At 32.9% G+C, this 16,458-nt stretch overlaps 3 protein-coding genes across 3 annotated transcripts; all 3 read right to left on the bottom strand.

The window, feature by feature from the left end:
• Window positions 1-530: 530 nt before the first annotated feature.
• LOC124840334 (early nodulin-like protein 7) lies at window positions 531-1,440 on the bottom strand. The gene is made up of 2 exons (XM_047316374.2): window positions 1,217-1,440; window positions 531-1,088 (listed from the first exon to the last, which is right to left on the bottom strand). Exons 1-2 carry the CDS (start codon window positions 1,404-1,406, stop codon window positions 715-717), a joined length of 564 nt encoding a protein of 187 aa, XP_047172330.2. The 5' UTR covers window positions 1,407-1,440; the 3' UTR covers window positions 531-714.
• Window positions 1,441-2,759: 1,319 nt separating this feature from the next.
• Window positions 2,760-8,939, bottom strand: EMB2083 (AAA-type ATPase family protein). Its single transcript, XM_088092940.1, has 11 exons — window positions 7,463-8,939; window positions 6,999-7,171; window positions 6,612-6,713; window positions 6,355-6,519; window positions 6,074-6,214; window positions 5,282-5,440; window positions 4,422-4,507; window positions 4,111-4,189; window positions 3,467-3,589; window positions 3,305-3,361; window positions 2,760-3,182 (listed from the first exon to the last, which is right to left on the bottom strand). The coding sequence occupies exons 1-11, from the start codon at window positions 8,835-8,837 to the stop codon at window positions 2,967-2,969; spliced, it is 2,676 nt and encodes an 891-aa protein (XP_087949066.1). The 5' UTR covers window positions 8,838-8,939; the 3' UTR covers window positions 2,760-2,966.
• A 793-nt stretch (window positions 8,940-9,732) lies between these two features.
• LOC124840328 (mitotic phosphoprotein N' end (MPPN) family protein) lies at window positions 9,733-13,492 on the bottom strand. The gene is made up of 4 exons (XM_088092306.1): window positions 13,325-13,492; window positions 11,987-12,592; window positions 10,552-10,663; window positions 9,733-10,363 (listed from the first exon to the last, which is right to left on the bottom strand). Exons 2-4 carry the CDS (start codon window positions 12,562-12,564, stop codon window positions 10,058-10,060), a joined length of 996 nt encoding a protein of 331 aa, XP_087948432.1. The 5' UTR covers window positions 12,565-12,592; window positions 13,325-13,492; the 3' UTR covers window positions 9,733-10,057.
• Window positions 13,493-16,458: the final 2,966 nt, after the last annotated feature.

The following is a 16,458-nucleotide window of genomic DNA, read 5'->3' as shown; positions in this document are numbered from 1 at the left end:
GTAAATTGAAGATCTATGTTTTTATACTATCTAATAAATAAATCAATTAAAGTAAAATTTTCTTTTCATTCATTTCAAAATGTCTTCAATTCAATATAGCCATTAAAATTGAATTAGTGGTCAACACTTTGAATAATTTACACGAAGTTGAACCCCAGTGTTCTAGTAATAAAAATCTGTTTTTTTTTTGTTGAAGTTACACAGCATTGCTGAATAATAGATAGAATTCTTTATAAATCTTACTATTCAAACTATATGATGTCATCTTGCACCTGTAAATTTATAAATACATCACAAAATTATTTTTTTATTAATTCATGGATGAAACTAAGTGAAACAAATTATTCAAGGCCTGAAAATTTGTCATCAAAACCATATACTGAATGATTTTCTTTTCGCAGATTCCAAATCATGAATTACGCACTTATCGATGAATTGTAGAGTGGAAAATCAAGATATCAGATAATAAAATAAAAAATTGATACAAGTGTTTGTCTCTGGTTTTTACTTCTTTTCTGGTAATCAAACTCATTTATTAAGAAAAAAATCAGACTCTTGCAGACACATGTCCATAAATACTAAAACCAACAATGATCTTAAAGTAACTAAAAAGAAAAAAAAAAAAAGAGTTGTAACTATAATAACTAACCTAAACATTCTAGAAACAAACAAAAACACAACAACTACTAGGTCATTGTAACCTTAACAACACATTCAAGGTGCTAACAGCACCACAATAACAAACGTGATCACCAAAACAGACACAGAAGTTGCAGTAATCATCACTGAGGCAGATGTTGAATCCTCAAAGCTTTGATCAGGTGGAGAAGCCATTGGTGGAAAGCCTTGTGGTGGAAGAGAAATGGATGGCGGAGACGTAAAACGATGTTCATGAATCACATCCACCACTAATCTTTGCCCATTCTTGCAGTGTTCACCGGTTCCACTGATGAAGTAGAAGTCCCCAGGCCTGTCAAGAATAAAAGTGCTCTTACCATTGTCAAAAGCTATGATGGGGTTACTTGCATCACAATTCATGTAATCCAATTTCTCCACCCTGAGAACTGAGTCATTCTGGTACTCAAAAACTGCATAAAGAATACCATTAATATATATTTGTTTCCATCTATAGGAATGGAGTTTGTAAAAAACTGACCAAATGAAAATCACGTATGCATATAGTAATAATGAAAGTGAACTGATTCAAGAAGCTTACCAAGAGCATCACCGACTTGAAACCTGTTCCTTTGAGCCCATTGGCTATAAAATTCAGTATTGTTGGGGTCAGGTTCGTGCCAACCAAGGCTGCCACCAACTTGGAAATGAATGGAAGCTTGAACAGAAGTGTTCGTGGCAGCCATGAAAATGATGAGACAAGAACATAGGACGATCGAAAGGGATGCCATGGTTGGTTTTTGCTGTTTTTCTGCCAACGATGTATAGAAGCAATGGATGGTGGTAAACGAATAGAAATGGAAGAGAGGAGTATATATAGAGAAGATGAAATATTGAGTGAGAAAAGGTTTAGTTAGTGGGCAGTTTTAGTGATAACGTGTGGCAGTGTTCATGCAGCTGAATTTGTGGAGAACGAAAGTATGTAACTGATCACTAAATCTCTTAATTAGAGTAACTGCCGTTTTGTAATATATAATTTCAATAGTAAAATATATGGTTGAAACTAAAATATTATAATTCAAAAATATAATTGAAATAAATAAAAATGATTTGTGTGAGAAAATAGTAGAATTCCTTTATTAATTGTTCCCACTGTTACATTACACCTATCTAAGCATGTTTATATGAAAATTTGAGATTTTTTTCAAGTGTATTAACGCTTAATTACATGTTTTTTCACAGAAAAATGAGCAGGTAAAAACGTCAATTTATTTAATTTAAAAATGAGAGATTTAGTGATCATGTTACCTATTTTCTCGACCTCATCCTAAATTTAACGGCACGAACAAGATGATCGTGTAACCGCCATTAAGTACTACCCACACTTTATTGATAAGTGCTTAGATTATTTAATTTGAAATATAATTTTAAGATTTGAATGTGTAAGAAATTGATATTTCTTTTAATAAATTAAATTCAAATATAAAATATGATAATGAGAATTATTTACTAACGAACGGTTACACATTACACACTCATGCAACTAACGAGGTGGAGAAAGTAGGTAACGTGATCTTTAAATCTCTCATTTTGCAAATGGGCTTTCGTGTTATTTTAATATGTTGTATATTAAATACATTTGCAAAGTTAAAAAAGTGTAATATTTTGCTTAAACCGATAAAAGCAAGCAGTGTTTTTTATTGGGGCAAGTAGCATGAGTGATCATACACAAAGATACTTTTACATAACGTGACTTTTTTTTAAGATTTTATATCATATACTCTAAAGTTACTACTTTTTATTATCACTTTCTTTTTCTTATATCATATTTCTTATTAAATTATAAATATACTAACTTTTCTTTTCCACCAAAGAAATACTTTCTTTCTATTAAAAAAAATTGCTTAAATTGGAAATACACTATCACAATTGAGAACCATTTTTTTTCATTTTCATATAATCAAGACCATAGAAATCATTCTCTTTATTTTATTTCAATTATGTTTTTAAATTATAACATTTTAGTTACAATTATATATTCTACTATTGAAGTTATATATAACAAAAACAATCACGGCTAAAACATATGTAACAGTAAAAACAAAGAGAAAACTATTTTCAATAACTAACCTAACACAGAAAACTCAATAAAAAGAACCATCAATATAACAAAATTAAATAAACCAAAAAAGAAAATAGAATTACGTTCTGGCAAAGGCTAACTCTCTAAAGATCCAACAAAATTATGTCCATACTCTGTAAGGACTTGTGGTAAAGAATGTAATATAATACAAAAAGAAGGTATAGTAAATGTTCATACAGTAGAAATATTCCCCAAAATCTGCAATTTCTTATGCGTGGCTACTCAAACTTGCTTCCTTTCCACTATCCATCAATTTTTGGAATTCTCTACACTTGGCAATTCGGATGTCAAGTATGCTGGGAGGCATTGGTTCAAGGGAGCCGTGCAAATCTACTAGACGGAAGAACTCTTGTTTGGTTAAGCTTTTCTTCTCAACCAGTTCATTCACTATAGCATCCATCAGCCTTCTATTTTTCTCAAGGATCTGAAATACAAAATAAAGTTTTCACAGTCAAGACTAATGCAAAATGAGGTTGAGACTATTACTAAATAAACAGAAGCACATCGTTCTATAATAATCCTTCTCCTCCTTCCATTACAACATACCTCTTTTGCTCGTTCATAACAAGAGTCCAGAATTCGCATTGCTTCCGAATCAATATCCTGAGAATGAAACATATTGAAATTGTAAGTTGGCCAAATACTATCATTGCCAAAGAAGCAAATAAGAAACATCGTGGAAAATAAAACTCAAGACATAATCCATACATTAATTCGGTCAGACACCCAGAAGTTGGACATTCCATGATACTTCTCGGAAAGCCCACCAAGAACAAACGTCCTTGCTGCAGACCTAGCATTGTCTGCAGTTTCAGCCCATATCGTACTCAACTGAAAGATTGAAAATTAAGTTAAATATTTCTTGCAGCTCTAAAACGTACCTATAATATGATATCAGCAAATAAAAAGGACCAACAAAATAAACATTTGACACATAACATGTGTACTGATATAAAACCTGTAATTTACGAAGGTAAAAATATAAAGCAATAAATCATAACGAATAGCATCAATGAAGAACTCGGAAAAAAGTAATTTCTCGATTTTCTCCGACCCATATAGAAATCTGAAGTCCATGTACTTTAATTAATTTTCCTTCTGATCCCTCTCAGATTTTATGGATACGTGTTTGTCATCCCACTCAGACAAATCCGAAGTTCCTAGAAAAAGCATATTCGTATGCCATTCATTAAGGCTAGTTAGTTAACCAACACCTTAAAACATGAACGATGTTGGAAACAATTTTTTTATTGCATTATTTGTTTGTCCTGCTACTGTGTTTACCTTTAGCTTTATAAATGCAAAAATAGAGTAAGGAAGTCTGTGGAAAGCATGTAAAACTATTCTATTACCTGACTGCTCCCAAACCAAAGTTCATCAGCTGCACGTGGAGCCAGTTGAACTGTAATATGATCAAGGAGGGATTGCCGACTGCACGATAGTAGCAGTTAAAAATTAAGAGGAAAATAATATGGGAAGCACTAAACACAGATTGTAAATGCAATTTGATCGAGCAGTAATAATTTAAAATGCATAATGCAGGTAGCCTTCGAAAACATCATCGATCTTTTTCTACTAGTTATAAACATACAAGCATTTCATTTGGAAATCATTCTCCAATAGCTAAATATACGGAGTACAGGTTTAATTAAATAACCCATACGTGAGCATTCCATTATTAAATTTGACTGAATCCATCTTCACCCGAACATAGCCCAATTCCCTACCAGCTCTAGGAGCAATTGTGACCTACACCAATGCAAACAAAAATCTAAAATGTCACATTTCTTGTCAGCAACATTCAGATAACAGATATTCATAAAACAGAGTAAAGAGAATTTTTGTTACGAGAATAGACCCAATAAAAAGTAAATTTCAAAAAGATATAGAACAAAATACTAAACTCTAAAGGTCAATTTCCTGAATTGCTAAACTATGATGTCTACTCTAGAGCATTGTGGAAGCATACAGATAACCAGAAACAAAGGACAAGCTTCTACTTTGCAAGCTATTGTCCTAAGATGCAGCCATTTTCCATTCAATATAACAGTTAGCTTATGTTTTGGCTAAATGTTCCTTTTACCATTGCATTTGTACTGTTGTATTCTCAACTTCAAATATTATCCATAAGTACAAAATTATGACTCAAACACAAACAGCATGACACACTTTAATAATATTCATAGTAAAAGGAATGGAAAAAAAAAATATTTTTAAGATGTAGGACAAACAGAATCTTGCCTGGATCCTTTTTCGATCAACTTAGTTTCTTTCAAAAAAGCTCAGTTTTTTTTTCTAATAAAATTGGCCTTTTACTAATATTTGGCATGTATACCAGCAGGAAAGATTGCATGCAAATGACTTTGCATATGAAAATACTTGATATAATGATATAACTATTCAAGAAAATAAAATAGTTTTAAGGCGTTTACAAAATAATTCAATTCTAACAGAATTCATCGTTTCAAACATGACAAAATATGGCCAACCAAAAAATAAAAATGGATAGTGTTAAGCCCTTACAAACTCTATATTTTTAAGATCAGGAAAGTTCACAGCCACGACAGCCATTGCAGCTTCGTTTATAGCTACTTGTTTCCATGTCTCGGTGCTTCTTTCCTTTCTATCTAGCATTCCTCTTTCCTCCATTTGTGCAGCTTGCAATAAGTCATCAGTAGTAATCTGCAATAGTGAAAGAAAGAAACGAAGCACTGTGAACTACAACGATACAGCAACTAGTAAATCCTTTTCTTATTACTTCCTCTTTCGAGCCTCTATCCCCTTTATGTACATGTATGAAATGTGTCCCCTTTTACCTTATGACAATAAATAAAAATTAATTCTTCTAATTATGATTAAAATAAAAAATATTATTAAATTTATAAAAAAATTATTCTCAAAAAATAATTATAAAAAAATAGTTACAAAATGTAAAGTGTAAAATGATTAATAAGGTAGTTTATATCGATAAGGGTAAAATGGCTAGTGAAACGTGTATACCAAAAAGTTACAAAAAACAATCCCTTTTATTAATAGTTATAGATGTATGAAAGTTTTATTGTGCCACATTAAGAAACTTATTGTTGTAGAGACTGGAGACACATTTAAGAGTTACAAAGTAAATGAATGTACTATTCAATGAAGCTTGCCCTTACAGACAGAGAAACACTATCATTTGCATGCTTGATTTTGAAAAGTGTTAAGGATATTGAGCGCGAGATGCCATACATAATTTCATCATCGACTTTACCAATTTCCTATAAGGAAATTTCTGAACAGTAACTATCTGGCAATATTGTATATTGAAGCCATTACCTCAGTTCTCGAGTCACGCATCATATTGATGGCAGCAACCTCAATTATGTTGGCTAACTCTGCACCAACCATTCCATCAGTCATACTAGCAACAGCCATGTAATCCACATCTTCAGCCATTGGCTTTTTACGAGCATGGACCTATTACACCAGGGTGGAAAATTTAATAGGCAAACTACTTAATGGACCATTAATCACAAATCAACAACTATTAATGCAATAAAATAAATAACCAAATCCTGAATGCTACATGCAAGTGAAATATATAGAGGAACTGCTACCTGTAGAATTTCTATGCGTCCAATTAAACCAGGCTTGGGGATATATATTTTCCTATCAAACCTGCCCGGCCTCACAAGTGCAGGATCCAGAATGTCTGGTCGGTTTGTCGATGCAATGGTGATCACCTCTCCCCTTCCTTCAAACCCATCTAAGCACACCAGGAGCTGGAGCATTCAGTCAATAAGAAACATCAACCAATATAAACACAATTTTACTTAAGAAATGCAGTTGAGAAGTTTAGCATTGCCAGCTTAACCTGATTAAGAGTAGCATCACGTTCCTGTCCACCGGAACCTTTAATCAAGCCACGCTCCCTTCCAACAGCATCCAGCTCATCAATGAAGACAACAGATGGGGCCTGAAAAATAATATACAGAAATGGAGTCTGATGACCGAAGCTGGGAAAAAAAAGGTAGATTTCAAGAGAAGACAAAAAAATGCTGTATAATAAAAAAGAAAGGTCTCCAGTCAGCTCGAAACAAATATAATGAGGAACAAGGGGAAATGTCAAGTTTACATGCTAATGGACAAATAAATCTATTGATGGAAGCCAGTTGCAAAATCCAACTTATAATTTGACTTTAAAAAAGTAAGAAAATTTGATAGAACACAGCGGAAAAGATAAAAAAAAAATATCACTTACATTTTCTCTGGCTTCCTGGTAAAGTGCACGGACACGAGAAGCCCCAACACCAACATATATTTCCACGAACTGTGAAGCAGAAATAGAGAAGAAATTAACCCCTGCCTCACCAGCCACTGCCTTGGCCAGCAATGTCTTTCCCACTCCAGGGGGTCCACAGAGAAGTATGCCACCTGATGAAGTGACCAATTAAAATTTCAACTTTCAACAACTCAAGTGTAAAGCGCAGTGAAATCAAATATTTCTTCCTTTACTTGTTTTTACATTGGATAAATGATATAAATACTACTTGAAAATAACCGATAATCAAATATGTATCCAAGCGCAAGATTTTGGAAAAATGCCAGAGCTAGTCCCTGAAAAATGTCCTATAAAATTCCATGAATTTTTTGTTTTCCCGAATGCTAAGTTTGTTCGTTCAAATTACCCTGTTAAAAGTTTATCACAGTTGAGCAAAAAGAGACCTGGTATTTTCACTCCCCTCCTTCGGTACATCTCTCCATGAGTAAAGAACTTGACAATCTCCTCAAGTTCAAGCCGAATTTTACCCAAACCTGCAACATCACTAAATTTGACATCCACGCCTCTCTCTAGATACTGAGGAAGCCTTCTGTTCTGTGCTCGCCTCACACGCGCTCCTGATCTCATAAACTGCTTTGCCACTTTCAAATAATTATTCTCCTCCCCTTTCCCCTGCTCAATCTCCTCATCATCATCCTCAATCCCCTCCATCTCCCTCTCCAACTCCCTCATCTTCTTCCTCTCCTCGGCCTCAGCCTGCTCGATCTTGAGCCTGTCCTCATAGTCTTTCTTATGCTTCCTATAACTAAGCACCACAGTCCGGTAAAAAATGTAGAAGAACAGCACCCCAAGTGCATTAGCCACATTGCTATTGTTAGCCAAATCGGACCAAAAATAGGCCATTCTCTCGTTCCGATCACTCGCCTGGCGCATCGATTCCCGGTACCTCCTCTTTTTCATCTCCCTCCTCCTTCTCCTCTCCTCCTCCTTCTTCTGAGCCTTAATATTCCTCTCCGCGGTCTCCCTCTCTTGCCTCAACCTCCTCAGGTCCTCTTCCTTCTCCCTCTTCAAGTCCATCCTCATTTTTCTATACTCCGCAGCCTTCTTCGACTCCTTTTTGGGCTTTGTTTCGATATCTTCAGGACTGCCAAAAAGGAATTTCAGCAAAAAAGGGGGCAAGTAAATGTTTGACAACAGAGGAGAAGGCCACTCCGGCCTCTTAATGGGCGGTGTGTATGCGTTCACACACACTGAATCAATCTTCAACGCATCCCATGAGTCCCAAAACTCCCTGTGACTCTCAACCGAAGGCAACACTGTCCTCAACACTCTCGAATCATCCAAAACAACCAGAACCGCTTCGCTGCGCTGCCTCAATTTCGCAGAAATAGGTTTGATTATGTGCTTCAACTTGCCATCCTTCTTGAGCTCGACGATTTCGCTGTAGGGAAGGCGATCGGAGACCACGGGAAGCCCTCGAGACCATGTTTTAAGCTCCTCCGGCGAGAGAGCTTCGGATTTTTTGGCGGACTGCTTTTTGGAAGAGCGTTTCTTGCCCTTGGTGACGGCGGCAGCGGCGGCGGCGTGTTGGGGGAGGGAGGCAGAGATGACGGTAAGGGTTACGGAGAGTTTGAGGAAGTCGAAGCGGTTGTGGCTTGGGGTTTTGTGGTTGTCGTCTTTGTTGTCGTCATTGTCGGATTTTGGGGTCGGAATTCGCGAGAAGACGGAAGGGTAATAAGGGGATTTTGGAGGGCTTCTGAATTTGGGGTTTAGGAGAAATGAGGATGAAGAATAACGAAGGAAGCAATGTGAAGCCATGGAACAATGTTGAGTGTTACATTCTCAGATAATGGCTGCTCTCCATGAACCTGCTTCCTTTCAGGATAAGTAGCTCCTTTTCCTGTAACTAATAATAACATGCATAGACATTTCTTTCAAAATAAAAAGTAATAATTTATCCTCTACTATATTATAAAGCATTTTCAACATGGCTAGGAAAAAATAATCCTCTGAATTTGAATACGAAAGAAAGTCAATTAAATGCATCGTCGTTATACTGGTTTGCTTATGTGTTAGCTAATGTGACATGATAATTTCTTTTTTATTTATAACATGATATAAAATTTATCTTGTTTTTTTATCCATTTATTTTATTTTTAAATTAATTTGTTTATACTATTTTTTATTTTTTATTTTATCATTTTATAATTTCTAATCAAATTAGTCATTTACTAAAATTCTTAAAGAATAACTTATATTTAAAGTATAAGTTTTTTATATTATTTTTTCATTAATAATTTTATTTTTTTACGATTTATAATTATTTGATCTTAAATTTAGAAACATACAAAAAGTAGAGTTGAAAAAATCATAAAATAAATAAAAGACATGCCCACAACCAATTGCAAAACATCTTTACCTAATGCTTGCGTCTACGAAATAATCATTTAACTGAAGCTTTACACCTTTCTAAAAAGGTAGAGACATGGGAAACAACCTCCAATGTTATTGAACATAACAACTACACTTCCAAATTATGTTGACAGAAGTGTTCTATTCAGCCATTAATAAATTAAGTAGTCAATTAAAGACTTCCAAACTTGAATCACCACATATTTTATACAAGGGCAGAAAAGTTCTTTTACCAGATCAGATTAACATCAATAGCATAGGTTCCTGGACAAAAACAACCAAAGCATTTTATCCCATTGCGTCAGATCGAACCATGAATCAAACATTATGCTATAACAAAAAATCTCAAGTGCATGGACAATCATCAGACTTACATCGACATTTACTTATATATTGTGTTCTTGTTTCTCAAAACACAGGAGCACTGATCTGTGTAGTGTAGTTATTGATAAAATTGATACACTCAAATGCCACAAATTCTAACAATTGAGATCCATAGAGTATATATTCCAACTCAATCCAATGAACAAGACATGCCGAACTTCTTCAAGGTGTACGAAGAAAGTAAAATCATTGCTTACAACAAAACAGAACGATACTTAATTTGATTCAGCTGAACAGCTAATTTAGACTCCAAACATCAAGTCCATGATTTTGGACACCAAAGATTTTGTTGGGGAAGCAATGGTTCCTCCGGTCTGCCGTGCAGTGGAGTTGCCATTCTGCGCATAGTAAGATCGAGCAGGCGCTTTCAATGTGCTCACTTCTGAATTTCTAACAGAGGGTAGAGGTAAGGGCATAAATCCTTGATTATTAAGCCTTTCATTTAAAGCTTGGCGTTGCATGGGATCCAACAGTTTCACACCAACAATTAGTACTCCATTAATTTGCATTCCATTCTTGTTAAGAGCTTTATGTGCATCGGATCGATTCTGTATCAGCAATAAATCAAGTTGGTTGACAAACAATAGAAAATCACTTTGAAAGAGAGTATAGCAAGGTTCAAAAATGGAATCACTTCTTAATATATCAAAAAAATGACAACAACAAGCGCAGGGATAGTCTTGGAATAAAATATAGAAAAAAATAATTACATTCACGCAAGGAAAAGATTGCCAACCTGATACAAAATGTGCATCCAGTTAGCATCTCTAGGACCAGGAACATGTTTCAAAATTTCACCACATTTTTCAAACTCTCTTAAAACCATGTTAGTATCACCTGGTGAAAACCTGCAGAAAAAGAGCATTGTTAAAAAAACGCATATTGCTATATATAAATACAAAATTAAACTCTGCAAGGTTCATTTTACTTTAAAAATGTCCTTTGATTTCTTTTTCAGAGATTTGTGTGACAGACAGTGAAGCCAAGGTATTATTTTCACCATCGAAATACATGAGAAGGGAAAATCATAGAATTGGATAAAAAGGTATGTATAAAAAAAGCATCAAGGTCAAGTATTGCAAGAAATGAGTATGAATGTGTTTTAGGTCTGAGAGTGAATACAAGCAAGTGAAATATATATGATGTGTATCCCATCACCCCACAAATTTCAAGTAAATAAAACACTAGATATATTATAGAAAACGGTCAATGCCTCACCAACAAGGTCACTGTCAAATTCTTGTGAGTTATTCCACACCTCTCTCCACATTACACCACAGTTCATGTACTTCGTAATCACCACAACTACTCTTAACTCTTTTTCTATTTTATCCCTTTAATATTCCCCAATTGCCCTCTTTGTCTACCCTCCCTCTCTCCCCCTTTTTCTCTTTCAAATAATCTTGAACAAAATTCACTACTTCCTCTGTCCTCCTCCACCACATTGGTATTCCCCATAGCGAATTTTCCTTTCAGCCAACTACCACACTGTCCACGTGGTTGTCTAGTGCCTCAAGGCCATTTACTCCTATATTACTGTCACATGCACACAAGGTAATCCAATTGCAGCCTTCCTAGAATTACCAATAGTTCTCCACCAGATATCCAAAAATGAAATTTTATAGAAGAAGGAATTCAATCCTCACTGAGAATTTGAGGTAAATTACGCCAGCAACATTTTCTACAAACTCCCTTGGCAATCACAGGATTTTTCATCTTATACTAACAATTTTAAAACAACGTGAATAAAAAGCCTCTACTAAAATTCCTTGTAGGAAGTTAGAATAACAGAAATGAAATATTACAAACTTTCATAGTACACCACAGTTTTTCCCCTACTAATATTGCACAATCTTGCAAGATTAGTCATTCTTAATCAGAAATAGTTGTAAGTTTTTTCTCACCAAATGCATTGCAAAGCAGTCTTGGCAATTGGAATAAGATCTTTCTGTGCTTAAGGAGCAGGGTTATACTCTCCAGCTTTTGGAGCAAGTTTTCTTGACCTTTTAGGAGTACAGAAGTAAAAATCTATGCAGATATTGTTCACACAATTTTAAGTAAGATAGAAGTAAATTGGGTAGAATTCAAAGGACAATCATAGATTTGTAGTGGAATGCATGTATTCCCCAAAAATAGACAAACATAAATGCTAAAGCAGAGTTAAGACATACCCATATACAGTTACCCATTCTTCCTCATTGAGATTCCCAGCTGGCAACGAATTCCTCTGAACCTCAGGCCTTGCCACTTCCAGCGGTGGAGGAAGAGTTATCAAAGCACCAGGCTGAACCACACCCTCAACTGGTGAACTTTTTCCCTTCTCATCTTGTTCCCCACCACTCTTTGCAGTTGCAGGTGACCACCAACTCAAACCCGGCGAGGTCTGCTGGTTTTGTTGTACCCCTCTCAAAGCATAAGATGTGCTAGCCTCAGATTTGTTTTTCCCAGGAGTTGAAAATTCCCTATTGGAAGTTTGGATAGGAGTTCTCGTGTCTGACTTAATCTCAGGTGATACTTGATAATCTAGTATGCCTGATTCAGGAGAAAAGTCTGATCTGTCCTCCAAGGTGAAAACAGGTGGAGGAGGAAGGTCAGAACTGCCAAAGTTCTCACGCCACAGTGCAGATACTGCAGCTGCCTGACCGGGACTTGAAACTTTTCCTCTACGGGTGGAAACAGGTGAAGCTAAATCCTGGAAAAATAAAGACTGTCTACCGGACCTTGGAGTTCTTTGTACCGTAGCACTCATGTTATATTTTTAACAATGGAATCAGTACCTGCAAACAAGCAGACAGAACAGATGCATTGAAATCAAATTGGCTTAAAGAGCTGAGGTAAGACTATGTCTCGGTTACTCAGCATGAGGAATGAGAAATGGCACATGTCAGAACCTAAGAAATTTATCTACTAATTCAAATTTTCTTTTCATTTACCACCGGAAACTTGAACCAAGGAAAAAGAGAGCAAAATAATAGGATTTGACTCCTCTAAACTGAGGAAAAAAATTTGTGAATAATCTCAATCATTGATAAGAAAAATAGTTATCAAACATCAATGATTCGTGTGCATATGCACTGCAAATAATATTAGCCATTAATTTTCTCATGACCTCACTTTTTAGAAGCTGGATCCAATAAAATAACTAGGCAGTAAGCAGATTTTACTAATTCATAAGAAAAAAAACAAGTTTAAAATCACGAAGAAAGACTTAAACAAACAGACAATCCCCAAATTAAGATCTCCATTTCAGACACTCAATCAATGTACTCTACAACCAGTAAGAAATTAGAAAATAACAGAAATTTACAACAAAATATGTTAAAAGTGTCTGGGCCAAAAAAAGTGGAGGAGGACTTATCAATATATCAATAACGCATGAAACTACACCAAAAACAAACAATTAGTTTATCCCCTTCGCATAAAACAATGGGTTCTGAAGTCCCCCTTGACATTGGGGGCTGAAATTCAATGGATATAGAGTGAGCAGAAGAGAGAGAAAGAGAGAATACCTGGTGTATGGAAATGAATTTGAATGCAATCAAATCTTGAGTTGATTGAGACTCAACTTTTGAAGATTTGGTATTTTCCCTCCCAAACAAAAAGCGGAAGCTCTGCAATGAGAGACCACTTCGCGAAGGAGCAATTCTATGTATTTTGTAATAATGCTGTAAGTGGTTTTAAATTGTTCATTCAAAACCCTAATTCTCCTTTCTTGTCTTGAAGGTATTAACATATTTCTATATAAAAAATGTTATGCCTAAAATATTATATTGATTATTTATATATTTAATTTCGTTAATATTTTTATTCAAGTTATCGATGTATTTATTATTCTATTTCTATTTTTTAAAATACATTCACTTAATATCAGTATTTTAATTAATGATAAAAGTTATACACAAAACTCCTAAGTTAAAATAAATATAAACGCTAAATTAAAATTTAAAATATAAAATATTTTTAAATTTTCAAAATAACAATTTTCAATTAAAAAATAATAATGAGTAGACCAACAAAAATTTTAAAAAGATAATGAAATTATGGTAAAGGTATGCATGTAATTATAATTTCAATTTAAAACAGTTATGCACCCCAGTAAAAATAAATTTAAAAAATTATAAAATCAAAAAACACAGGAACTATTTTTGAAAAACATTAAATAAATAACAACTATGTTCTTGGACATGATTTCTAGAAAAACAAAAACATGTTTTGAATGTGCAAAAAAGAATTTAATTAACTCAAAATAAGATTTGAAAACAAGATTTCTTCTTTTTTTCTTAACTTTAATTTTAAATACAGTTTATTTAAATGGATAATTCTTTTTAATTTTTCCATTTATGTAACAATATAATAGATTTGCGTTAGTAAAAAAAATGTTAATTTGAATTGTAATTTTATTACTCTTTGTTTTCAAATATAATTTGTCCTGTCTTCTTGTATAAATGTAACTCAAATTTATGATTTATATAACATTATATAAATAATAGCAACACTCATTAGCAACATGTTTATGGATTTGGATTTCTATTATTAGGACCTGTCTTTGTGGATGAACTTTTTTGGATTTTTTATTATTTTCATATTTTTCTTAGGCTATTTCATAAATATAAAAATCTTCATTCTGTTTTTAAAATTTAATTTTTAAATTGTATGATCTATTTTTTTTTTTAATTTATATTATGTAGTTCAAAAATTAATTTTTATTTTTAAATTATACCAATTATGAGTTTTTTATATTTGTGTAAAAAAATGGAATTATATAATTTTAATTTTATATTTTTAAAAAAGAACTTTCAGATTTAAAGAATATATATCAAATTATACAATCCAAATTTTTTTCAAAATATCTCAAATTATATAAATTTAAAAATAAGTAATTTTCAAAATATGCAATTTAACTTTCCTGAACAAATACATTTATCTCTCCATTTTTATTTTTTATTTTTATAGATTAATACATAAATAAAAAAAATAGTTTTTAGCATATTTTATATTTTTATTACTCTTGAAAAAATTCTATATTGATGAAATGAATGTAAAATTTTTGAAATTCTAGTTAAACAACTAAAGGTTAGTGTAATAATAAAATTATAAAAGCTAACAACTATATTAATGGTGACTCTGTTTTTGAAAGGTTAAAAGAACAAGAATTTTAAATATGGCGCTTGAAGGAAGAAGACCAAAGAAGAAAAAATAACTTGGCTTTCAAGTAAACTTACAAACAACAAAAGTATTAGATAAAGACTCAAACGACACAATTTTACACAATTTTATAATATGTAAAAAGTTAATTTTAACAACTTTGCAAAAGATTTATATATTAAATATACATTTAATTTAAACATATTATTTTGATGCAAGAGATTATTAGCAAAAAACAATTATTAATTAGAATTATTATATATATGTGTTTCAATCATAATCATTTGAGTTATACTTCTCCCCACCAAATCCATTTCAATCCTTTGATAAAAACAAAATCCAAAATATCACAAACACTTTTCTCTTAAGAATTTTTTTTTTCAAAGTTTAATTAATTGAGTGAAAGACATTCCACCTGTTTAAGAACTAACACATAAAAGAAGTTTAAATTGATTGATGTTAGGACAGAATTAGGAGTTAAAACTTGAAGGACTAATTATATAAAATAAATTTTATTAAATCAACCTATAGATCTTAAAATCCAAAACTGTATTTTCTAAAATATTGTTGAATACATAATAAAAACATATTTTATTGTAAAAACATAATTGTATTTTCTAAACCCTATAACATAAACATATTTTAAAAAATACAAGAAAAATATCTTTTATAAGCACTCGTTATTACAACGACTATTATTGATTCCACCTTATAAAGAACTACTGTGCATTTATAATACAAATTGCTATATAATAAACTTCACCATTTATTACTGTATAAAAACATATTAAATTAAAATAAAATATATTTCTCTTTGATTTATTATTGACAAAGGTTAATAAAAATGATGTAAGATGGCTTGCACAAGAGTGTGTTTCTACTAATTGAAAATAAAAGAAATAAGGAATCCAAGAGAATTATTTTTATTTATGTGCATTTAGCGAGAGTACATTTTCCAATTTTATCCATATGTAAGGAAAAGAAAATAAAAGTGGGGGCAAACTTAAAAAGAATTACAGGTGAGCTAAAAGGTAATGATAATCCATATTTAGCAAGACTATCTGCTACTGAGTTGGTTTCTCTAAACACATGATTCCAAGTAATGTAATCGACCATTGCATCCATATGAATTATTGAGGAGACAAGAGCATAAAAAGGATGGCCTTGTTGGAGGGATCTCCTGTTAATAAGTTGTATGGCTGTTAGACAATCACTTTCAACAATCATATTTTTGTATCCCATTGATATAGCTATTTCCATTCCAAGCTTAATCGCGAATAATTCAGCCTCTGCTGCTGAGTCAACTCTTAAGACACTAGAGAAGGCAAAAAGAAATTCACCATCAGAATTTCTAATAATACCTCCCGCAGCTGCCTTTTTTCCATTATAAGTGTAAGCTCCATCACAATTAATCTTTATAAATCCCTTTGGAGGCGGAATCCAACGTACTAATCTTGCCGTCCTTGATTTATTTATCTAGAAAAAGTTTTTGTAAAAA

The sequence above is a fragment of the Vigna umbellata genome, chromosome 6 (genome assembly GCF_029865625.1).
Source record: "Vigna umbellata cultivar VRB3 chromosome 6, Vumbellata_1.0, whole genome shotgun sequence".
Classification (NCBI taxonomy): Eukaryota; Viridiplantae; Streptophyta; class Magnoliopsida; order Fabales; family Fabaceae; genus Vigna; species Vigna umbellata.
Note: the sequence above shows the minus strand (reverse complement) of the source record. Positions and strands in the feature narration are given on the sequence as shown.

Coding starts and splice junctions, on each gene's coding strand:
- LOC124840334 (XM_047316374.2), bottom strand. CDS start 1,406: ATGGCATCCCTTTCGATCGTCCTATGTTCTTGTCTCATCATTTTCATG. Junction 1,089..1,216: donor TCAAGTCGGTGATGCTCTTG/GTAAGCTTCTTG, acceptor TTCTTTATGCAG/TTTTTGAGTACCAGAATGAC.
- EMB2083 (XM_088092940.1), bottom strand. CDS start 8,837: ATGGCTTCACATTGCTTCCTTCGTTATTCTTCATCCTCATTTCTCCTA. Junction 7,172..7,462: donor GAGGGGAGTGAAAATACCAG/GTCTCTTTTTGC, acceptor TCACTTCATCAG/GTGGCATACTTCTCTGTGGA. Junction 4,508..5,281: donor ATCTTAAAAATATAGAGTTT/GTAAGGGCTTAA, acceptor GCATTGGTGTAG/GTCACAATTGCTCCTAGAGC.
- LOC124840328 (XM_088092306.1), bottom strand. CDS start 12,564: ATGAGTGCTACGGTACAAAGAACTCCAAGGTCCGGTAGACAGTCTTTA. Junction 10,664..11,986: donor GAATGGGTAACTGTATATGG/GTATGTCTTAAC, acceptor CTTTTTCTGCAG/GTTTTCACCAGGTGATACTA. Junction 10,364..10,551: donor GGATGCACATTTTGTATCAG/GTTGGCAATCTT, acceptor TTGCTGATACAG/AATCGATCCGATGCACATAA.